The following is a 24,996-nucleotide window of genomic DNA, read 5'->3' as shown; positions in this document are numbered from 1 at the left end:
TGACCAGCGGAGAGCGCGGCGCCGCGCGGTCCCCCAGGATCCGCACGCCGGGCGGCGCTGCCCGAGCAGCGCGAGGAGCAGCGGGCGGGCGGGCGGCGCCGGGCCCGGGCCGCCCTCGCTCCAGCGCCCCGGCCCCGCCGCCCGCGCCGGGGCGGTCGCCCGCAGAGGAAAGAGCCGCAGTCTGCGGGCCTCGTAGCCCCACTCGGGCGCCCTCAGCACCGAGGGCTCGCGGGTCTTGAGGGGAGGAGGCGAGCCAGGGGCCGGGCACTGAGCTCTTTGGCGCCCCCACCCCCGTTTTCGGAGCCCTCCACGCTGCGGCCGCTGTCCCCTCCGGACCATGGCCGACGACGACGTGCTGTTCGAGGATGTGTATGAGCTGTGCGAGGTGATCGGCAAGTGAGTCTCCACGCGAGGGAGCGGGAGTGTGGAAAAATGCATAACAGTGATGCCCGGGTCCTCCCGCACCCTTACCCGCTCGGGGCCTGTCCCCTGCCTTCCCTCCCCTCCGCCTCCCTCGTCCTCCTCACCCAGGAGAATTTATAGACGAGTACCTGGTCCTCCAGCGGGGCGGGGGTCCTGGGGGGGGGGGTTCTCAGCGATCCGTGGAGGCCACCGAGCCGAGGTTAGCCACCCCATGAGGCGTGCGGCCGGCGGAAATCTGCTGTCTGCATTTTATCTGACGGTTGCACAGGGACGTGGCAGAACAGATTTTATAGTTGCTTCCTGGGAACAGTTGGGGTTATTGTTACCTTTCGTGTACCACAGACCATTAACGAAAAGAGCAGCTTGCATTTCTTTTGCTTGCGTGGAGAGAGAGAGACAGAACGTCCAGGGTTTTTAATTGTGGGGTGTGTGTCTATTGTGCGGGATATTAGATAGATGCCTTTGTGTTCACCCCATGCCTGGATTGGAGGGGGTCATTTGAGAAGGGGTGCGTTCAGTTTCAGCAAATTCCTCACTTGGTGTACACCAACGTGAAAGAGTTGGGGGTATCCGATCTTTTAATGCCTCGTTATGCAATGACTGTTAAGTCGATGTTCGAGGCTTCCCTCGACTGTTGTTGGGATGGTGGTTAGCGTGGTAGAGCAGTCTGCTTTGAGTCACTGGGCTGGTCTAGAATATAGAATTGACAGTCCAAATGCTCTTCCTTTCATCTGTGTTGTATAATTACACTAGGGAAAAGCAGGGAATCAGATTAATCATAGTCCTGATTGAGAATTAAATCTGCAGTTCCTCATCTAATTGTCCAATCCTTAAATCTGTTTTGAATAGTTTCCTTTTCATTCCTGTCAAACAGTATTCGAAGTGCACAAGCCTGCTAATTTGCTTGTGAGGGAAACGCTGGCGATCAGAAGTTGATTTCCTAGTTCAGCGTGTATTCTGTGGCTTTAGAAGTTGAGGAGATACGAGTTAAGAACAATATTTGCTTTTTATTAAGGGTTGTTAGATAGCTGCCATTGAAGTATTTTACCTCCTTTTGGAAGCCGTGCTTTATTGTCTATTTTAAGGTCCGCAGTTGGGAAACCAAGACGTTAAGCAGTTGGCTCTCTCAAGTTGTCTGCAATACTGGATTTCAATTTGTTAAGTGCTGATAACTCATTTTTTTCCTTTCATGTTGAGGTATTAACAGTGTTCCCTCACTTGGAAGTATTGTGGGTAGAGCTTGCTACACACGTTCCTCAGACCCAATTAATACAAGGACATTTTACTCCTTGCCCCTATTGTTACATGACCAGCCTGTCTTCTAGAAGGCTGGTATCCAAATGTGCCCTGGTAAAGTGGTTATGGAAGTGCTCTAGAGCAGTGCTGTCCAAAAGATAGATAGTGCCAGCCACATACGTAATTTTGTATATGTAAATTTTGCATATGTAATTTTTCTAATAGCCACAATAAAAAGATTTAAAAACAGGTGCAATTAGTTTTAATACAAGGTTTTATTTAGCCCAGTAGATCCTAGCTATTGTCATTTAAACATGTAATCAGTATAGATAATTTTGAGGTATTTTCCATCCTTTCTTTTGTACTCTTTCCAATCCAATACACAATAGTGTATTTTACATTAACAAACACATCTCAATTCTGACACTTAGCTAAATTTTCATTGGTAATACCTGATCTGTATTTAAGTTTCATAAAATTTGCATTTGCAAAAGTAGATTCACATACCCAAGTTGTTCCAAACATACCTAAAGTTTTCCAATAACTGAATTGAGTATCTCTTTCTAAATTTAAATTTAAGTTAATTAAAATTAAATGAAATTCAAAATTCACTTCCTCACTTGGACTAGCAACAATTCAAGTACTCAATAGCCATATGTGAACCACACAGTTCTAGAAAGACAAATACGCCCAAAAACCTCCTTGATTTCTTCATTCTTAGCACCCAGTGAAAGTAAATTAGGTGTTAACTAAAAGCTCCCAAATTATTTTGTGTTGGGGTGGGTGAATGATATTTGTTGTGTCTTAGTTATATTTGATTCAAGTGAGCCAGCAAAGTCATAATTGGAAAATGTGAGATTAAAATGTTAATTATATTGTGATGACTGAATATAGGCATCATTGAATCAGTGTTAGTAACTAGTTCTGATTCCTTAAGTTCTAGAAGAGGGATGATGTGATCTTTTTGGATTTGGATGGAAAAGAAGTGGTCATCATCACAGTAGCATAATCAGTATTCTGCTTATTATAATAGAATATTTTCAGGGAACACCTCAGGTAGAGCAAAATTCATCTCTTCTGTTGCTTCAGAACTGCATAACGAGGTAGAGAAAGCTGATTTTGAAATGATAGATACTCTGTGGCTACCTTAACTGTTGTTAATGTGAAATCTCATTCATATTCTATAAAACCTGACCATATTCTACAAAATCTGACTTGGTCGGTGACATTTATAATATGTCATTCCATGAAATAATGAATTCAGGGTAGCCTTCGTGGTAAAGAATGTAATGATAGTATTCCTCACCCTGTGTAAAGGTTGAAGTTTCTCTGGTAAATTGTCTCAGCATATATTGATCTGGAAATTGAAATTCACTTGAGATTTTCTTGCAGGGAACTTGACAGCATACATTTTAACTTTGAATTTTCACCTCTGGATTTAAACAGAAAGGCTTTGAAGATGTTTACTTGTACTGAAAACCTTTTTGTTAATTATCCAGGTACTTACAAATGTTTTTCACTTGTCAAGATCAGTAGACCGCACACCCCCTCCCCTACTTCACTACTTATCTACTCACTCACTTGTCCACTATTTTCAGGGGAATCATGTCTTAAATTATTATGAATGATTGGGACGATGCCATATCTTTTTTTTAAATTAAACTGTTCCTCCCACGCCTGCCATCTCTTATTTTTGCAAGTCTTACAAAAGCTCCTTTGAATGCCTGTTGTTTCCATAACATTTTCCCATGTAACATCTTTCAAGTGACTAAAACAAATCTCCAATGATGGGACCTTATCCTAGTCCCAAAACTTCTTATCTTAGCAAATATAGCAATTACTGCAAAGAAAAGATATTATTGGTATATTATAAAGGTAATTGGCTAATGTGTATATCATGATCATTTATTGTATCTTTTGCAGATTAATAGTTTTATAGGTAAGTGTACAATCAGTAATATTTGTTAAAGGAAATTTTAAGATGATTCATCCAAATTAAAACATAGAAATGCCTACCTTCATGGTACAACTGTTTCTGTGAAAGAGAATAGCAAAATGCACACCATTTTCACCCTGTGTAGGCTGAATATTTGCCCTGATACTTAGGAAGGAATTTAGTAACTTGTAACTTCTGACTTTCCTGCTTTGGTAGGACATATACTAAAATTGGAATGATGCAGTATGACCCCTGCTCAGGAATGACACGCAAGTTTTGAAGCATGCCGTATTTGCTTACACCTTGAGAGCACTTACCATATTTAATTACAGTTACTTATTTATGGATCTCTCTACCTAGCTAATAGGTAGCTTCTTGAGGGCAGGGAGCATATCTTACACATCTTTCTCCATTACTTATCACAGTGCCTATAATTTAACACTCATTAACTATCGAATGAATTGAGTAGTTTTAATAAAATCTCATTAAAAGGCAAAAAGCATGTTTATCAACTTCAGAACAGTTATTGTCCCAAAAGGCTGTATTAGTTTAAAGTATAGTGGTTCTCCACCTGGTTGCATATTTGAATCACTAGGGGAGCTTTTAAAAAAAAGATCGATGCCTGGGCCCTGTGTCAAAGCAATGAAATCACAATTTCTGGGAGTGGGCCTGGACATTGGTGTTTTTTTAAGCTCTCTAAGCAATTCTAATGTGCACCTACAATTTAGAGTCATTTGTTTAAAACTTAAGTTATGTATGTAGTGTTTTAGGACTGGCTTTTCAAAGGCTTGCAGTTTTTTTAAGAGTAGAATAAATGTTTTTTTGGAGATGTTGAAGCCAAAAGACTAAAATGTACATTTTTATCTTCCTATGCTGTTTGAGAACCTCGTGGTGAAGGAGTATTGTTTTAGCCTGTATTTGGCTTTGATTTCTTGGGTCTTTTAAGATTCACATTGACTTATGACACTTACCTAATGCTAACATGGTGATTGTTTGATGTTTGGAATAACACAGAACAAGGATTGCTTCAATAACACTTGATGGCTGTCCACTATAATAGCTTAATTTAAGACTAAGGAATTTCTAGTTTAGTATGGATTGTGTTTGGGCATACACTATTTAACGAGTATTAAGTTGCTTATATACTTTAAATCCATACTTGCGATTCCAAGTGTTTACCAGAGAATTGAGTAAAATGCAGCCTTTATGTAAATACTGGATCAGCAGTATGTTAAATATATAATTTAACATAGATAAAAATTCAGCTTTACTGTTTGTACTTGACTGCGGTTTTCACATGTATTGATGAGCCCACTGATTTGGGTTTCTTGTTCCACAGGAGGGGAATGTTACATTATGTTGGAATACCTTTCCTATTTTATCTAGACATCATGTATAAACAAGTTTTTAACATTAGGAAAAGGCCAAATGTGAGCCTGAAGGAACCAGGAATTTACCAGAAAAGAGTAGATATTCTGTGAAAGAAGTGCTTGATCAGAGTGACAGTCATGTAACAAGGTATAAGAAACACAATCAGCAGCTAACCTGCTCATAGCCCAGAAAGATTCAAGCCCTGAAGGTTAAACTGGAATTCCACAGAGGAGAAACCTATAAAACACAGTGTGGATTCCTACACACGGTGGGCCTTTTGGGGAGAAGGTAAGCAGTGTTGATTCCTAATGGACTTTGCTTCTGGGATCATTTTGGGGGGAACTGAGCTACTCATTTGCTTTTCTGCATGTGTACCACCTTCTTCAAGTCTCATGTCCACTTTTTACAGATGCCTTAGGACATGGAGTTTCTGAAGTGTTGTTTGCATATTGTCTTCATAAATACTTCCTGTGACTCCCTTACCTTCCATGACTGTGACATGCTGCTATATCTTGGACATATGCAGTTCACCCCACTCTATTTTCCCCTTGTATCTGCAACAGTTTCACCTGACAAACTATATATATATATAAAATGTCCCTAAAATTGCATTCCTGGATATTTCCTTTAAACTGAAAATTCTTTAACCATCTCCAGTAAATTCTCTCCTCAATAAATAGCTCTCCTTAATAAATTCAAGAATCAGGTACACCTGATTTTTTTAGATCATTCTTGAATTACTGCATTTTTGTAAATGTTTTTACATTTTAAATGTGGCAGAAGTACTGTTGAAAGGAAGTTTGAAATAAGACTATTTAAAATAAAAAAGTATTTTATTACTTAATGCTTCTTTCACAAGGGGAAGTGATATTTATTCTTCTAATGTTAGGCATTTTGCATGTATTATCTCCTCTAATTGTACCCAATTTACAGAAAGCACTGAGATTCAGAGACAGTGAGTAGCTTGCCCAAGATCACATGGGATTCCAACTGGTTCTAAAGTCCATTCATTTCATGCTATATCTGCTGCTGATTTCAGTTGTGAAAATGCTGTGTTGGGTTTCCTTAAAGTAAGCCACATGTCCTCATTTTCAGTTTATCTGCTGCAAATTTTAATTGTTCGACTTTGTAAATTTCTTACGTCTTCAGTAGAGGTTCTATATTGTTCATTGTTTAATCTATTTTATTTTTCTTTTTGTCTTTATTTTCAATGAAATATCAGTGTTTGTCATCAAACTGATATGTCTATGCATTCCTTAGCAATGGAAACATTAGAATTATGGCCATCCATCCAAAATATGATTTGTTTTGGAACTTTCTCTGCCCTTTTACTCTCAAAGTTTTTCCTTCTAATTCCCCTGCCCAACAGACAGACTAATTGATTAATTACTCCTAACTTGCCAAACTGAAGTAATGAGGCTTCAGAGATAGGTGTTTATTGGGAGTGGGGTGGGGTGGGGTGCTTTCCATGGGGTAGTTATTTGTGTATCCTGTGATAAAAATATTGAAATTGTTGACTCTAAAAACCGCAGCTGCTGAGTTGTAAGCATCCCAGCTGTCTGCCAGTGTCGCACACCTAAATAACCAAGTGACTGAGTTACTGCTGCAGAACAAGTACCTGACCCACAAGCTGATGGGGTGTGCAGCTCTCACATTTTTGGTTTTATTTTTTAGTTGCAACTGACAGTGCAGATTCTAAAACCACCAAATATGGCTTTGGATTTATGCTACAGGGTTCAAGTTGCTATAGGACCTGCTCTCCTTTGTTTCTCTTCTGGGGCCACTCGGTATCTTGGTATCCCTTCTTTCAACTGACTAAAACATAATTACCCTGATGGCCATCCTGGTATTACAGTATAGTTTGTCAAAGCACCCAAGTCAGTATAGGGAGAGTCTCTCTTTAACTTTCTACATGGGAAAGATTTCTGAAGATAGTTTGACTTAAAAGAAGTTAATATGTGTTTCCAATTTTGAGATTTAATTATTTTCGGTTATTTTTCTCTTTATCAATTAGCTAGTTTTTATCAAATAGATTCTAAAATTAAGTATACAGGTAAATAATGAGTCTCTCTGCATTCTCCAAACATCCATAGCCCCATTCTCCAGAGGTAACCATTGTCCACTTCTTGTACATCTTTCTGGAAGTTTTTTGTTTAAAAAAACAGAATGTGATATTTGTACACTACTGAAATATTCATCTTCCATTGAAAAATAGCATATCTGAGTGCCTTATCATATCCATCTGTGTATCTATTGAACTCTGTCTCCTTTTACTCTGCTGCCCAGTACTCCATAGTTTGGATTGGTACTTTGGCTTTGAACTGAGTGCAAGCTATTTCTAAATGGACATTGCTGGAAATGCCCAGCTGGCGATTGGATGAGAAGTCTAGAATGACAGTGAAGATTAAGAATCATCTGTGAGGAAGTGAAACTATGAGTGAATGAGTTCTTGAGGGTTGACTGAGCTGGAGGGTTGTGGTTTGGAGTATGACTCAGATGGGACAGCTGGACATCACAGAAGTTTTAAAGTGGGGAAGATCAATAATGTAAAATACCACCACACTGATTGAAGCCCAAGAAAAGACTTGTTTATAGTAGAAAGGCAACTTAAAGCATCTATCAAAGTAAATATAATAGTCAGTTCATGGTGCAACTGAAAAGTAAGGTTCTGGCTTTATTTCTGTGGATGTTGGTAATACTATACCATCTCTGTGAATCTATCTCAACACCAATATAGTTAGGTAAAAAAAGGAGTAGAGTTCTTTTTCACTGTAATTGTGTTTTGCAGATTCTGATAGCTGGCTTCTGGATAAAATCATTTATTTTTCCTAAAATCACGTCTTTTTCATTCCTGAACTTGGTACATAACGTTCAGTTAAATGGAAGCATTTAATAAAATGACATAATAAATTTTAGATACTTCAGATTTACTTTAAGTTCCTGATATTTGTTAAACCATTGTTATTTTCTTAGATCCTTCCCCTCTAGGAAACTGAATTCTTCCTCACCTCAAGGTTTTTTGTCCCCATTGGACAAGTGTAGTTCTCTCCACCCCTTTCACATCCCTTTCCACACCCCATCACCAACTAAATTTGTCATAAGCTTTTTTTCATTGTCCACATCCACTCACAAGACGAAATTACTGCTTTATTGCATTTAAGCCAATTTTTTTGTATCTAAGCGCACATTATTTTATTTCAGCTTCTTGTGTTCTATCATTGGCTGTTGCACATTCTTTTTTTTTCCAATCTTCTTAATTTCTTTTAATGTACTTTTTTTTTGCTTTGTTACCACTGTCTTGAATATTTGAATCATTTACAGGTAGGAATGATGATTATTCTCTTTCTTTCTCACTCTTAGTGTAATTTAATAATATCTAAAATATACTGTGTTGAGTCTGTATTTCAGGCTTTTAATTTTAACTCTAAGCTTAGAATATTTTGGTATATTTAAATCTGTGGTGGAACTATTACCATTTAACCCTAAGCAGATTTTAATGTTTTATTGAAACACTCTTGATGTTATTTAATTACAGAGGTCTCTAACCTTGCTAAGATATACAGGTTATCATTATACCACTGCTACTTTATAGATTCTAATTCACATTTTTGGGAAACATCATGGATTTTTGCCCTTTTTGCTTACCCTTGGTATGTACTTTCCCCTACACATATGGGTCAACATCGCTTTGTAGCTTGTGAGGCAGCCCCTTAAGATCTGGTCTGGTAACCTTTGGGCATGGGTGGCCATTTTCTCCTTATTACAGAAGGAATGATAGCTGCTTCACAAACCATTTGCATGGATTAGTGATTGTAAAGTGCAGCATAAGTATTTTTTATTTCTAGAATGTCTCTGAGATACTCAAATTACTTTTGGCAGCTATGTAGATAAGTTTCAACAATTTCCAAATGTGCATTTTCTCAGTGCTAAACACAGGCTCTATTACATAAGTAATACGGTTAAATGAACACTCTTTTCTACCACATGCATAACATTGTTAGTGGTGCTAACATATTCGTTTCTAGCCCTGTGGCCCTAAGCAAGTTGGTTAACCTCTCTGAGCCTCAATTTCTTTATCTGCAAAATGAGGGGGATAGTGTATACCATGCAGGGTTGTTGTGATGATTGAGTAACATGATCTGTGTAAAATGTCTAAAGGTTTTTGTTAATATTAATTGCCGTTATCATTGTTCACCAAATATTTCAGTTTGTTGGCTTCAAGAAGCTCTGTGTCAATGGAAGTTGACCAGTAGTTCGAATCTAATCTCACTAGACCTTAAATTCTACTAAGGCCAGGGTCACATCTGACTTTTTCATCTAGTATTCTCAGCATAACTCGGTAATTGACATGTAGTAAGTACTCAGTCAGGAGGTTGTTTGTTGAAGGAGTGAGTGTGCCGAGTGAGCCATCCAGTGACTGTCACCACTGAGGAGGAGAAGAAAGTTGGAGAAATCTTTAGAGGACATGAGGCTTGAATGACTTGTCCATTTTCTTCTTGGGTAACTCTTATCTTTTCAGGTCTGTTTCCTCATTTAGAAAAAGGAATAGAGGAATACAAGTAGGGAAATTTTTAAAATTCTTAATAAAGTTTTTAAAAATGTTTGCCTATTTTATTTTTTAAATTAATAGAGCAGTTTTAGGTTCCCAGCTCCTATTTTAGTTTTAGCGACATAGGTAACATAAAAAATTCAAACAATAAGTATAAAGTTTTCAGGGACAACTCAGGAAATGGTTCCCTTTTCTTTGGTTCTCAAATGCTATGGATTGGGTGCTCATTATCATCATTGTTTAACAATAGACACATTGTTAAATTATTTGTATTTTTCTAATTTAATCTTGGCCACAACCTCCCTTTGAGGCATTCACCCACTTCGCATTTTACAGATGAAGAAACTGAAGAAGAGGGAGATTAGTAACTAGCCCTGGGCAAAGTGGCAATAGTAAGTGACAACATGGGGATTCACATCTGGGCATTTGTGACCCATCTAGGTGCCTGTTTTTCTTTACTACTTGTCCTTTAGTATGAACAGAGACTGGTTGTCTTTTATATTAATATAAAACTCTAATATTCCTGATTTTGGATGTTTTAGTATATTCATAGAATACCTTTTTTTTGGTAAAAGCTTTATTGAGATATAATTCACATGCCATACAATTCACCAATTTAAAATGTAAAATTTAATGAAGTTTAGTAGATTCAGAGTTGTGCAACCATCACTACTATAAATTATCACTACTATAAATTTTTTAATGTTTTTATCACCGCAGAAAGAAACTGTATATGTTAGCTCTCGCCTGCACATCCCTCCCTAGCCCTAGGTGATAACTAAGCTAGTTATTATCTCTACAGATATGACTCTTCTATACATTTCCTATACATGGAATCAAACAATATATAGTCTTTTGTGACTGCTTCCTCTAAGCATAATGTATTCAATGTTCATCCATGTTTAAATCTATTAGTACTTCATTCCTGTGTAAAGCCCAATATTCCATCATGCGGCTATACTATATTTTGTTGATCCATTCATCAGTTGATGGGCCATTTGTGTGTTTTTCACTTTTTGGCTATTATAAATAATGCTGCTGTGGACATTCATGTATAAGTTTTTATATGGACATATACTTTAACTCTTTTGTGTATATATCTAGGAGTGGAACTGCTGGATCAAATGGTAACTCTGTTTAATATTTTGAGGAACTGCCAGACTATTTTCCAAAGTAGTTACACCATTTTATATTCCCACTAGCAGTGTATGAGGGTCAGAATCCTTTTTAATAAGGAGAGTATGATCAGAGTTTTCGTAGAATTTGTCTAGCACAATGTAACATAAAGCAAATTTTATGGGTTGTTGGTCAACCTTTTATCTCCCAGATCTGTTTATGCTGATTTTCAACAATTTTAGATATTGTAGACCAAGGGTTGGCAAACTATAAAGTACCAGAGAGTAAATATTTTTGGCTTTGCAAGCCATACAGCATCTGTCACAGTTCCTTAGCTCTGCCATGGCAGTGTGCAGACAGCCATATGAAAATAAACGAGTGTGGCTGTGTTCCAATAAAACTTTATTTACAAAAATAGGTGGTGGACTAGATTTGGCCTTTGGGCTATAGTTTGCTGATCCTGTTGTAGATTAAAATCGAAACTGGAGTTTAGTGTTCAGTTCCTATTCTTGTTTAACCTCAAGGTTGGGATGTTCTTTCAGTGGTCTGAGTCACCCCATAGTGAGTAGGTTGTTCCTGCAAAATGTAAAGATATTGAGACTGGTCCACTAAACTGTTTTCACTATTAAATGGGGAAATGCTATACGTCTAGTCTTTTTTCTCTTTAAAAATTTTTTTCTTTCAGATTCTCTTTTTGATCTTGGGTTAAAAGAAGGAAATCCATCAAAATTCTAAGAATGTCTGACTGGAAGTGATATAAATGTGGAGTTCCTGAAAAAAAATTATTTCCTTTATTTGTGCTTATTGACTGTAGAATGGATGAAAATGGAGCTGAGAACATAGTAGAGATTATCAGACATGAATGATGTTTTAAAATATTAGCCTTAATAAAATTAGAGGGAAAATCACTAGCTAAATCTCCATCCCTTATTGGAAAGTTGTGTTATGTCATCTATGTATATTTTATGACTTCGCCAAGAGCCTCTGATAGAGTTATTGCTTGGAATTAGGGGGTGTGCTTGTGTGTGTGATGTAAATAAAATGTCTTCGAATTCTATTTTGTGTCTGAAATCCGTTTTACTCAATATATTTTGTAGTAGTAGACACACAATTTACTGTGCTTTGTAACTTAAAAATAAATGTCATTGCCTCTTATGTACACAGGAAAGATAGTACCCTTTGAGCTTAATAGATTTTCATAATTTGTTTGCAAGACTGTTCTAGATTAAAATTTTGCAGTGTTGTAGAAAGCTCCAAAGATTATGTTGAAAGGGAATTTTGTATCTTTTTTGTAGATTTTGACTTTGCATTTAGACATTTGACAGAAGAATTAATTGTTCATCATGTGAAATTTCAGAACTGAGACAAGAAAAATTCCAGAGTATCTATTAGGAACAGCCATATACAGAATTTATGAATGTCATAATGTTCTTTTATGTAACTTTTCCAAATTTTATTATAGCATCAGTGTCCACATCTTAACAGCAAGAAAATGAGGTGGAAAGATCTTAAAGTTGTAGTCTCTGATACAATTGGGCACTGAATCTAAATTGCCTGAATTTACAGAACAGCATTTCATCTAGTAGGTCACATTACACTGTCAGGTGGAAAAATGATCATCTTGGAATCTATTCAGACCACTTACTTTGATGAAAATACCTCTTAGGTTGGCTTCAGAGGACAGTAAAAGGCATCGTTTCCTTTGATAATCTTTGGATGGTATTATTTATATTGCATTACTTAGGTTAGAAGTTTTTGCTGAATTCCATCTGAACCATTAATTCAAAAGCAGAATGGTCAGCTTTTATTTATATAGACTCTTTGCTGGTCTTCTTAGGTTTTTCGTCTTAACTGAGTTTTTGTCCCCCCCCACTTCCCCCCACCCCCTGGTAATATACGGCATTGACTTTGAGACTATCTCCTTAATAAATAATTTTTAATTTAATCACTTGTGAAATAATTAGATACTTGTAAAACAAACGAGGGCATTTTCACTGAGAATGTTGTTTAATTATATTTCATATAAATTTTTAAAATTGTTACTGAAGTCTTCAGATCACAGGTTAGAGTGAGAATGTAATTATCTCACATTATAATCAACATATATATACTTATAAAAGCTTGCTAATAAGAATGGAACAAATCTCTACTGACCATACAAATGCTTCTTTCTTTCCTTCTGTCTTTTTTTAAACATTTCTGTCTTATAATGGATGTGAAAATGATTTGTGTAAATGTCTGTTCAGATAAATACGCTTACATTATCATTGCAGAAAGAGCCTGAGAATCTGGAGAGGAGGTTTTAGGCTTGCTGCTCTACTTTTTGGATTACCTCCACTAATAGTATTTCTCCCATTGCTGAGTGTTTTCTATTGTACTGCTGGAAGGGATCACAACACTTCCATAATCTATGACCTACTTGTACTAAAGGTCAAGTGTGCTTTAAATTGCTATCTGATTAAAGTTCAGGCTTCTTTGTTAGAGTCTACTGGGTGGCTTCAGAATTAGGCCCATGAATGCAAAAATGGACTTAAAGATCTTATTAGAATGATATTTTTTCCCCATGAAGACACATTCATAGATATAGTCCTGAAAAGGTATGTAAGTTAGATTTGATAAATGCAGTTTAAAACTTACTAGGAAAAATTGTATTTTAAGGCAATTTTTAACATAATTGTGACAGATCACCACTTGGTTTGTTTTCCTCAGTTTCTTCATCTCGTAAAAGGATAGTAAAGGCTGTATATCATCTACCTTATTGGATTCTTATAAACATTAAATGGCACAGTTCTTTAGAAGTCTTAAACTACCTTACATGTATTATTATTATTTTGATTTTATTTAAATGAAGCACTTCTAATTAGAAGTGGGCTTTGTTGAATTTTCTTTGATTTTGGAAGAATCATTTACCTTTGTCTTTAAAACTGATTTTATTTTCTTGTTTGATTTCTGGAACTTAATGTTTTTCGACTCTTTATAGGACTTAGAACATGTTAGGCAAAAATGTTGAATAAAGAGATTTAAGGATGAATTAGGTGTATTTTACTCATGGGGCAACATTATAGTTACACTGAAGTCAAAGCAAAGAAAAAATTTTGACTAGTATGTTTCCCCTTGCTTCTCTTTAAATTATTTAGTTTTATTTGAGCTCTGAAGTTTGGAACTTAACTACAAGTGTCCAATCAAATGTGAACTTTGGCAGTTACTTAAAATGTTGAACTTCCTGTTTAGTAGAAAGATCTGGAGCAGTGGATCTCAAAGTGTGCACCTCATTCTGTCCAGCAGCAGCAGTGCCACCTAGGAACTTGTTGGAAATGCAGATTCTTAGGCCTCAGACCAACCCTACAAATCAAAATCTCTAGGGGGCGATCAGCAATCTCTGTTTCAACAGCCCTCTGAGGGATCCTGAGGCACACTGAAGTTGAAGAATATAGATTTAGGACTATAGATCAGGGTTTAGTAAACTATTGCCCATAGGCCAAAATGGCCCACTGTCTGTTTTTATAAATAAAGTTTTTTGGAATACAGCCATGCTCATTCATTTAAATACGGCTGCTTTCTCATCACAAGGGCAGAGTTGAGTAGCTGAAGCAGAGACCACATGGCCTGCAAATCCTAAAATACTTACTTTCTGGCCCTTTACACAAGAAATTTGCTGATCCCTGTTCAAGTTGAAGCCTTGCTACTATTTTCTTGCCCATGATACTGAAATGCAAATATCTGAAATCAATAGGTAAACACCTATTTTATTTTTGCTTTTATACCTTACCCTCTTACTTCTATACACACATTCCTTCTTCTGATATCAAACTATTACTCAGTGACTAGAGACTTGTGAATGAAAATTACATACAACTGCTCCCTTTCCTTCTGTGTTTGATAATAGTGGTAGCTTGTTTAACGATTCTGTGACATTTTCTCACTGCTTCTGCACTGGTATGTCCTTGGTTTTTCTGTACTCGAGTGTAACCTAACTTAATTATCTATTATAGTCTTGATTTCTCCTCATTCTTACTGCCTTTTTACTTCAAGAAAATCTCCCCTTGTGACTGCTAAGTTTAGGAATTCATGGAAGTTCTTGGTGTACTCTAAGCCATTGAAATAGTGCCATCCAGCTGGAAAATGTTTATCTTTGGCCTTGAGTGTTATAGTCACTTGTACTTCACAAGGATGTTTGCAAGCACAATACATACCGAATTTTGTGGATAATATTAGAATGTTTACCAGACATGCCTTCACTAGTCTTTCCATAACCAAGAATGGATATTTCTATCCTTAGTTGGAATATCATAATGCACTCTTGATACTCTTTTGTACTTGCTCTTAGCCTTTAAGGTGATGGATGGTTAGTGTCATATAAAATATAGGAACTGAATTTTAATGTTATCTTCAGTGCACTTGGAATCTTTCTCCCTATCCACACCACTGAAGGAAATGGAATCGCTTTTGAATAAAGGCCTTCTCACAGTCTCCATTACTTCTAAATGCAAGATGAGGCAAAAGTGTTGTTTTTGCAGCTGTGATTTCATGGTTGAATATGACTGATATTTTAAGTTAAGAAACATGATTTGGTCAAGTGATTCTGAGCTGTATTATTGGTGAGTTTGTTTGGTCCATGATTTCTTTTATTAAATTTGGGTTGAATACTTCAGTAAGCGATGTTGGGTAAGACACAGGAAATAGCCTGAAACTGGAATTGATTGAGTTAGACCTTTCATTTAGGTTTTCTCAATCCACTTAATTCATACTTTTGCCCTGCTTACTCATCCCAGAGGTGAGGTACAATGGAGAGAGGGTCAGGCAAAGGCCAGCCCTCAGAGTGTGACCACTTAGGTCTTTTGCCAAAAGCAACCCATCTATAGGAGAATTTGAGCTTTATTGCTTTGTACACTATAGTGTGAAACTACAGTGTTCTTAAAATCAAGTTGTTATTTATAGCAATGAATAAAATGTAAACTCTTGAAAAGAGAGCCTTATTGTCCCAGTCAGCACAGTAGCCACCCACACGAATCATCTGAACAACCTCCTCATTTCTGTTTTATCTACCTGAAATATAGGGGTCAGGATGGGTGGTGATGAAAGCTTGGGAAATAATGCCGCACTCCAGGCAAGAGAAGTGCTCTGTGATTCTTGCTGTGTTGTCCTCCCCGCATGTGCACAGGAGTGTGGGACAGCCGTGTGGAGCTGGAGGTGAGCTTTCATAATTCCTTGGGTTTCTTGGCAGCTGGCCATGCTACTTCCCTAGAAGCAACTGCTATAGATGAGTTCTGCCAAATGTATGGATTTTGAGCCATTTTTAAGGGCTGTAATATTCAGACTCAGAATTTCTTAGCAGGCAGAGAGTGTCATTTTAAGGATACTTATGCTGCAGAAATAAGGTTCATTTTATGAAATAGACACTGCAACAAAGCCTCCATGTGACATAAACTTATTGGAGCTTGTGTACTTTTAGAACCATATAGTTCTTTAATACATATTTTAAGCTTTGTTAGGTCAAGATTCATGGCTCTCATGGTCACTGCTGTATCCCTACACCTACGACAGCGTCTGGCATATTGTCGCTGTTTGTTCTTCTAAAGTTGTTGAACTGAATCAGAAGAGGAGGAAGTAGCTGAACGCATTAGAAAAGACAAAACTGGCCCATAATGCACAAAGTCAGGAGTTCATATTTTCATTTAGTGCTAATATTTTACTGCTTCCAAAACCACCTCATTCTCATAATGTCCTTTTGAGATTGATTGCTAGATACAGAATTGTACAGTATAAGCTGAACATAATGGTGGAACCCTGAATAACACTTAGCTTCCCTAGTTGGGATCTAGAAGATCATTGCTATAATTAAACTAGATGAAGATAAGACATTTTTAAGGTTGAAATGGAATGAAGAATTTTACAGTGAATAAAATTAATACTTGCTTACTTGGTCTACCTAAAAATTCCCTCATTTGTAAAAGGGAGACAGTAGAATCTACTTGTTAGGGTTGTCATAAGGAGGAAATGTGACAGTAGGTATAATGCACAGTTCCTGGCATCTTGCAAGTGTTCGATAAACCTGAGTTGCTTTCATCATCTACAGTAAATTTTGAGAGCTTGCTAAGTGCCAGGCTGTGTGCCAAGTACCTTCTTCGAGGTGTTGCACCAGTTTCCCTTTCCTCTCTCCTTGCTGCCTCACTTCTGGTTCCATTGGGGCATTTGGGGTGAATCATGAAGCTGGGATTGACATTCAGTCACCTAGCCAGTCCCACCCCTGAAACTGAAAGGTACTAGATACTAAATCCTGTCATCTGCCTAACACTGTAGCCACTAGCCAAATGTGGGTATTTAAACTTAATAAAAATTAAATAAAATTTAAAATTCATCAAACAGATCTTTTTCAGTGTTTTACAAATGGCAAGTAAACACATGAAAAGGTGCTGAACATCATTTGCTAGTCATTAGGGAAATGCAAATCAAAACCACAATGAGATAGCATTTCACACACACTAGGATGGTAGAATCAAAAAGACAGTAACAAATATTAGTGAGGATGTAGAGAAATTAGATTTCTCATACATTGCTGCTGGGAACGTAAAATGATGCAGCCACTCTGGAAAACTCTCCTGCAGTTCCTGAAAAAGTCATAATTTCCATACTTCCCAGCAATTCTCCTAGATATATACCCAAGAGAACTGAAAACATGTTCACACAAAAACTTTACATCATTGTTCACAGCATCATTATTCACAAGAGCCAAAAGGGGAGAACAACCCAAATGTCCACTGACTGATGAATGGGTAAACAAAATGTGGTAGTTGTACACGATGGAATATTATTCAGCCATAAAAGAAATGAGGTCCTGATACATGCTACCATAAGGATGAACCTCAGAAACATTATGCTGAGTGAAAGAAGCCAGACACAAATGACCACATATTGTATGATTCCATTTATAGGAAATATCCAGAATAGGCAAATCTATTGAGACAGAAAGTAGATTAGTAGTTTCCAGGGACTGGGAGGGGGGCCAGAAGAAAGGATGAGGAGTGACTGCTAACAGGTGTGGGATTTATTCCTGAGTTTAATATGTTCTGCAATTAGATAAGGCTTGCTGATTGAAACACATATTTGCAAATACACTAAAAAACACTGAATGGTACACTTTAAAAGAGTGAACTTTATGGTATGTGAATTCTTTCTCAATGAAGATGTTATTTTTAAAAATTCAGTTCTCTGCTGCATCAGCCACATTTCAAGTGCCCCATAGCTACACATGACTAGTGGCTACAAAGTAGACAGTGTAGACTTAGAACATTTCCACCACCACAGAAAGTTCTGTTGGAAAGTGATGATCTAGAGGGACTGAGTTTCTTGTCTGGGATCAAATAAAAAGGAAAACTCACTGTCTAAAATTAATAGAATGGAAGATATACTATGGGATTATGCTTTGGAGAAATGTTACTTTTAGGTAATTTCACTGTCTATTGTCTCTGACTGTCCCACTGGGCCACCCCAAAATTATTTTCATTTCATGCACAAAACAAACCCATGAGGGAGGTAGTATTCCCACATTTTACAGATGAATGAATTGAGGCTTTGCTGAGTTTAAGAGATTTGCATAGCTAATGAGGGAAGAGCCAAGTTTCTAACAGGTTTATTACTCCAGAGGTCTGTGTTATATTTTATCTTTATTTTTTATATATATTTTATTGTATTTGGTTTTTTTGTGAACCATCCTCTACACCCACTTTGTTGCTAGCCCAATGCACAATGCTTTTTGTGCCTTAGAAGACGCTACTGTTAAGCAACCCTCTGTCCTCCTGCCCTCTCCAGCACCAGTGTGCTCATGTGTCCCACATACCTGAGAGCACGGCTCAAATAGCTCTTCCTTTGTGAAGCTATCCTACCCTTCCAGACTTAACAGCCTTTTTTCTGTGTTTGCATTTCTGTAATTTCTAAGTATTCCCAAAGTTAAGATATTTATCCACTAAGGAAACAATTATGTCAAACAATTTTAGGGTACCCATTTCACCCAGTTGAGGTTTCATAATCGATTCTTATTTGTGACACCGTGAAACATTGAGCTCTATTTATACTTGCTGTGTTGGTGACTCTAACAAGAAAGCGGTCTTCTCATCCAGGTCCTTGAATGCAATTTATACAGTATCTCCTTTTTTCCACTCATGAAGGTCTGCAATCTCCATTCTCACTGCTGCAATCAATACTGGACAGAACTTTGCCTCTTAATATAGTTTTCTGCTTAGGCTATCTGAACTTGATAAAATAGTGCCATGTTTTTGTATTTTTCTATCCATAAAACTCCTGATATTAAAAAGATACCTTACTGAATTCTGGAGCTCTTTCACGGCTTTTTCTGTTTCTAAAATCATGTTCTAACCTTATGCTATCATCAGTTTTAACTCTCTGGTTTTAGTAGAGCATATTACCCAGTAGCTTCTGGAGAAACGTTGAATGGGAAGTAAATTTGGAGACTGTAGACAGCATGCTGAATAACATGTCCATATCCTAATTCTCAGAATCTGTAAATATATTACCTTACATGGTAGGATCTTTGTAGGTGTTAGTAAATTAAGAATTTTGAGGTGGGGAGATTATCCAAGTGGCCCTAATATAATCACAAGGGCCCTCATAAGAGGGAAGTTAGTAAAAAGAGACAACCACAGGACAAACCAGAGGTTGGAGTGAGGCACTTTGAAGATGCAGAAAGAGGCCATGAGCTCCAGAATGCAGGTGGCCTCTAGAAGCTGGAAAAGACAAGGAAACAGTCCCCCCTGATGACTCAAGAACATCTTGATTTTAGCTTCTGACCTCAGACTTTAAGATAAAAAATTTATGCTCTTCTAAGTCACTAAACTTGTGGTAATTTTTTACAACAGCAATAGGAAACTGAATATACCATGTATAGAAATGTTTTCATTATGCCCTTTGACTTGATAGTTTAATACTAGACATTTTAATATAGTTTATATAGATAATAGGATATACAATTCTAGGTTAGAAATGATTGCTCTGAATTTTAAAGGCAATGCTACATTGTTTCTCTAAAATTGCTGTCTCCCTGAGGGGATTGCCCCCAGGTAAGTTCACTCTAAATTTGGTGAGACAGAATAACAACAATAGTATTTGAGAGTAAAAGGGTTTATTCACCAAGCTTTATTCTCACAGTGGCAGGTCAAGTGCTGGAATCATGAACATCTGCCTCTGGCAAGTCTGCAATCTGTCTCCACCTCTGCCTCCCGGAAGAGCACTGGGCAGAGTTCTTTATTTAGTAACACCAACAATAATGGCTTATTGCCAACAGGTGTGTTAGCATCGCCCTAGCAGGAGGCCAATTACATTGTCAAGTAGATTAGGGTCAGGTGAGGATCCTGGTCATAGGAACTTCCATTTTCTCTACGGTTGCTAATATCTTGTGACTTTTTTTCTGCTGTTTTTCTCTCTGTGAGCTTTTTAGACTTTTTCTTTATATCTGGGGTTCTCAAATTTCATGATAATACATTTTGGTGTTGTGGCTAAAGTGAAGGTGCCTGTGGCCAGGATTCTCACCTGGCCCTTATTGGCTCGCTCACTACACAGATGTGGGCAATGCATCATTACTGACTCTATATAAAGAGCTCCACCCAGTGCTCTGGGCAACACAATGGCGTTGCTGCAAGGCTGCAGGAGAGCAGAGATGAGACTGGATTGGTAACAGCACCAAGGACAGAGACTGAGATGGCTGTGGGGGTAGAGAGGCCCAGAGGCAGACTCACTGCATACAGACTTGCTCTGAGTGGATGGGATTCTAGTGATTGACCTGCCACTGTGGAAATAAAGTTGGGTATAATCCTTTCACCCCAAGAATGTTCTACTGTCATTTCTTTGGTCACATTGAATCCATAGTGAACTTGCCCAGGTCTGAAACCCATTGGCAAGACAGGTGTATTTCACTCTACTGGGAACTCAGTGGGCCTTTATCTTGCCAGTGTCACCACACAGAGCAGTGGACAGAGCTCTTTATATAGAGTCAATAATGATGTATTGCCCACACAATACATGTGTAGTGAGCTAGCCAACTGGAGCCAGGTGAGAATCCTGGCCATAGGAACCTTCACTTTATCCACACTCCACCCCTCCAGGATTCTTGCTTTCCAATCTGTGTGCCCTCAATCCTCTGCAATGGTCCCTGTACAAAGAAACTGGAACATTGTAAAAGAACCATGGGTGTGCCTTACAATACCCACCTTCTCCAGCCTCTACAGCAGAAAGTCTTGCAGACACACAGGCCAATCTTGTTGCTTTATCTCTGGCTTCTGTTTCGTCAGCAGTGCCAGAACCACTGCTCTGGTCTCAGTTATTGCCAATTTCTTGGTCTGCTCCTGCCTTTTCAAATCAACCCATATCTGGGTCCTCGTGACCTTCACAGGGCCCTTTAAATTCTTCCTTCAAGAAGCAGACTGTATTTCCTTTTGTGCTTGAGCCTGAGGATAGAAGCAGAGCATGGAGTGTTCCATGACCTGGGAAGCAGACTGCACCTCTGCTGGAAGAACCTATGGTTGCCAAGTCTTTATTTTCCTTTGGGCTTTTCACCAGCTTTCAACCAGGTAGGGTCTCAACCGAGGAGGGGCTGATGCCTCTGGCACCAGCAGGGCCTTCACCTCTACCTGTTTGTCAAACCTCCGCTCCTCCATTTCTGGGGCTGATGGCTCCACTACATCCTTCACCTGCCCCATGGCACCTGGTAGCCTGCACTGTCCTGCTGCTGCTTCTCATGCTGCTCCTCAGGCTACTTCCTCTCGGGCTACTGTGACATCCATTACCATTTCCACAGCATATCATAGTGATGCCATTTCAGTCAGCAACAAATTTTCTTTCTCTTGAGGTGGAACTCAGACCTCCACCCCTTCCCAGTACTACATGTCCACTGGGGGCACTCGAATGTCTCCCCATCCATAGATGCAGCCTGCTGAAATGCTCCTCCCATGAGGGCAGCCTTTTCTTTTCCTTGGTCAACAATGAATCCTGCCAACTATGCCAGTTATCTTGCCAAGGGGTTTCAGCTCCAGACAAGTTCACTGTGGATTCAGTGAGACCAAAGAAATGACAATGGAACATTCTTGGAGTGAAAGGAACTTTACCCCCACAGTGGCAGGTCAATCCAACTCACAGCAAGTCTGCATGCACCAAGCTGGTCTCTACCTCTGGGCCTCCCTATCCTCACAGCCATCTCAGTTTCTGTCAGTGCTGCCACCACCCCAGTCTCCTCTCTGCTCTCCTGCAGCCTTGCAGCTGTGCCACAGGTCACTGTGCAGAGCACTGGGCAGAGTTCTTTATATACAGTCAATAATGATGTATTGCCCACATGTGTGTAGTGAGCGAGCCACCCAGAGCCAGGTGAGAATCCTGGTCACAGGAACCTTCACTTTATCCACAGCCTTTCAGTTTTAAAATTAAATTTCTTCAATGCTGGAAAATTATGTTCTTTGACAATTTCTTCCCTTCTATTTTTTGGAACTACTGTTACTTGGACTTTGACCCTCCAGTTTTATGTTTCCTCTCATGTTTTCCATGTTTTCTCATCTTGTTTTTTCTAGGAGGTCTCTTTGACTTGTTTTCCAATGTTGTAATTCATTTCTAAGAGCTTTTTTTTCCCCCTCTGATTTTGTTTCTTGGATGCTATATCTAATGTCCTTAAAGAGAAAGAGAGGAAGATGTTTTTACATTTTCTTTTTCCTATATTGTCTTTTTTCTCTGATTTTCTTTCCCCATTTCTTTGTCTTGGTACTAGTCTTTCATGTTGGAGGTGTTCCTCATGAGTCTTTACCAGGTTGACTCTATTAAGGTGAATGTGATTGTAAATTCTGTTCATGACTGGGGCTTGACTGATGGGCTTTGAGGTGGTGTGTGTGGGGAAACCTGGATATTTGTGAAGAAAATGTAACTTCCTCTGGCCAGGATCCTCACGTGACCCTACACTACTTGATGAAGTTGGCCTACTGCTAGGTGAACGCTTCCACACCTGTAGGTAAAAAGCTGTTATTGAGCAAGTCATTATATGAAGAGCTCTGCCCAGTGCTCTGGGTGGAGGCAGAGGCAGAGGTGAATTACAGACCTGCAGACTGCTGGATGCAGACATGATTCTAGTGCTGTACCTACTGCCAGGAGAATAAAGCCAGGTATAAACCCTTTTACCCCATGAACATTCCATTGTCATTTCCCAGCCTCACTGAATCCATAGTGAACTTGCCTGGGGCTGAAACCTTCAGGCAAGATAGCATTTATGACAAACTCCCTGTCAATTCTTTTTACTTAAGCCATAAGCCAGTTTTTCTACATAAAGACTCCTTGAATCTCTTGTGGGAGGGGTTCTGGGAGTAATTCAGAAGCCCAGCCTGCAAAGGATCTTTCACCACTGGCTATGCAGACTTTTACTTCTTGTAAAAGTAAGGCATCTGTTTCTGTTCTCAGTTATGGGCGATGTTCCTGAGTTCAGGGACTCTGCTTCAACCTCTCCAGAGAGTAAAAGGCAATTCCCTGATGCCCTGGTTGATAAGAGGGAATCTGAGAGTCTCAACTGTTCATTTCAAGGATTTTTCAGGACACCTCCACCTTTTTAAAAAATTCCTGTTTCCTTCAAATGTCCCTGGAAACTGCAATTTTTTAGTTTTTATCTTCTGCTTTTTTCCAGGGCCCTCACAATGAACTAGCTTACTTTGGTGTAGTTTCCCCCACTATAGGTACTTGGCTGAAAGAACATAAAACCAAGTTAGTTACCTCTTTTCCAAATGCTTTTCATTTTACATTTTGGGGACCTCTCTCCTTTGCTGTCAGATTCTGTCCTACTTTCTTGATCTTGTTGGTTTTTATCTTTTCTAATATTTCAGTCTTACGGTTTCTAGAGGGAGGTAGATGAATGTTTTGTATTCAAACAGCTGTATTTAATCAAAAGTCCCTTCCTACTTTGAAACCCTCTCTTGGTTTTGGATTTCTAATTACTCCTTGGACATCTGCTTCTACCATTGGAATATGAGCTTCTCAAAGGTAGGAACCAGGGTTTTTATATCACCAGCACTTGCATAATGTCTGGAGTATAGTAGGATTATTAAATGAATGAACTTTGAATGTGTGCCCCAACCCACACATTCAAAGTTCAGGCAGATTACAAGTCCTCCTTGGCTTTTACTTTCTACTCATGCAGAAATTGTAAATCAAACAGTGAAATCCTTCTGGTAGATAAGTTGGGAAGTTCTCCTCTTTCCTTGACCCTTACTTATTCCTTATCCACAATGCATTAAATGTAGGGCCTCATATATGTCCAGTCTTCCAGAACCTCAAGAACGTATCAGAACTTTAATCCCCCTGTGGCTGTCTCACTTCCCAGATCTCTTTTTATGAGTTTAGCTGAAGTGTTGTTTGCCCCAACCAGTATTTCAGGCTTAGGCAGCTGTGTTGTGTACTTGTTTTCTGGTGATCCCTGTTGTTTTTGACAATGCTGCAGGCACTTTCCCTTGGAGCTCTAAATTAGGTCAGTTCCCTTTAATTCCAGTGCCCACAGAGCTACAAAGCCACAGAATTCAAGTGGGGAAAGTGCTACACACCCTGCTTGTCTTTCCTGAGATAGTTAATAGCTGAGATCTTTGCTCTGCCATCCGAAGCTCTATATCCCCCAGTGTATTTTTATACCTATTTGAAGTTTTCTGTCTTTACATTTAAGTACTTCTTCATGTCCTTGATAATTCAATATAAATAACTTTTGATGGCTATGTATCATCTCATCATTTGGGTGTCTCATAATTTATTTGATAATTCCCCTGTTGTTGGACATCAGATAATTACTTGTTTAATTTGTCTCTATCCCAACAGACTCTAAACTCAAAGAGGGCTGGGACTATTTTGTTTACTACATTTTCAGTGCCTGACACAATAATTTTTGTTTAATAAAGGTTTTTATCCCCGGACTTAAATATTACAACTTTGAGGGGTGTCTTACTTCCAAAGCATATCTAGATTTCAGATTATTTTCTAAGAATGGCATTCCAGAAATGGAATTGCTTGCTCAAAGGATATAGACATTTTTAAGCCTCTTGAAATAGGTTGCTAGATTGATTTCTGGAAAGATTCTACCAAAATGTCTTGTTTCAGCAGCACATGGTTATCCCTATCCATTCCATTGTGTGTTTGGCAACACTGAGCTTGCTAGTTACTTGTTTTATTGACTCAATAGGCAAAAAATGTTATCTCATTGAACTGTTTGTCTTTTTGGTAAACAGTGAAAGTATTCATATTCCTCATGTTTAATTTTTTATATTCTTTCTATAAATTGGGCATTTGGAAGCCTCTCCCATATTCCTATTAATTGCCTAGTGTTTTTCTTGCTAGTTTATGCAAA

The 24,996-nt window shown here is 38.4% G+C and overlaps 1 protein-coding gene across 14 annotated transcripts in view; it reads left to right on the top strand.

Moving 5' to 3' along the window:
* The first annotated feature begins 205 nt into the window (after nucleotides 1-205).
* CASK (calcium/calmodulin dependent serine protein kinase) overlaps nucleotides 206-24,996 on the top strand; it is a 413,691-nt gene continuing 388,900 nt past the window's right edge. For all 14 annotated transcript variants that reach the window (XM_037001503.2, XM_037001501.2, XM_037001498.2 and 11 more), the window contains exon 1: nucleotides 206-396. In XM_037001503.2, the coding sequence (XP_036857398.1) occupies nucleotides 338-396 (59 nt within the window). In that variant the 5' untranslated portion in view covers nucleotides 206-337. The remainder of the gene's footprint in view (nucleotides 397-24,996) is intronic.

The sequence above is a fragment of the Manis javanica genome, chromosome X (assembly GCF_040802235.1).
Source record: "Manis javanica isolate MJ-LG chromosome X, MJ_LKY, whole genome shotgun sequence".
Taxonomy (NCBI): Eukaryota; Metazoa; Chordata; class Mammalia; order Pholidota; family Manidae; genus Manis; species Manis javanica.
The sequence above is the reverse complement of the archived record's forward strand: the minus strand, read 5'-3'. Positions and strand labels throughout refer to the sequence as shown.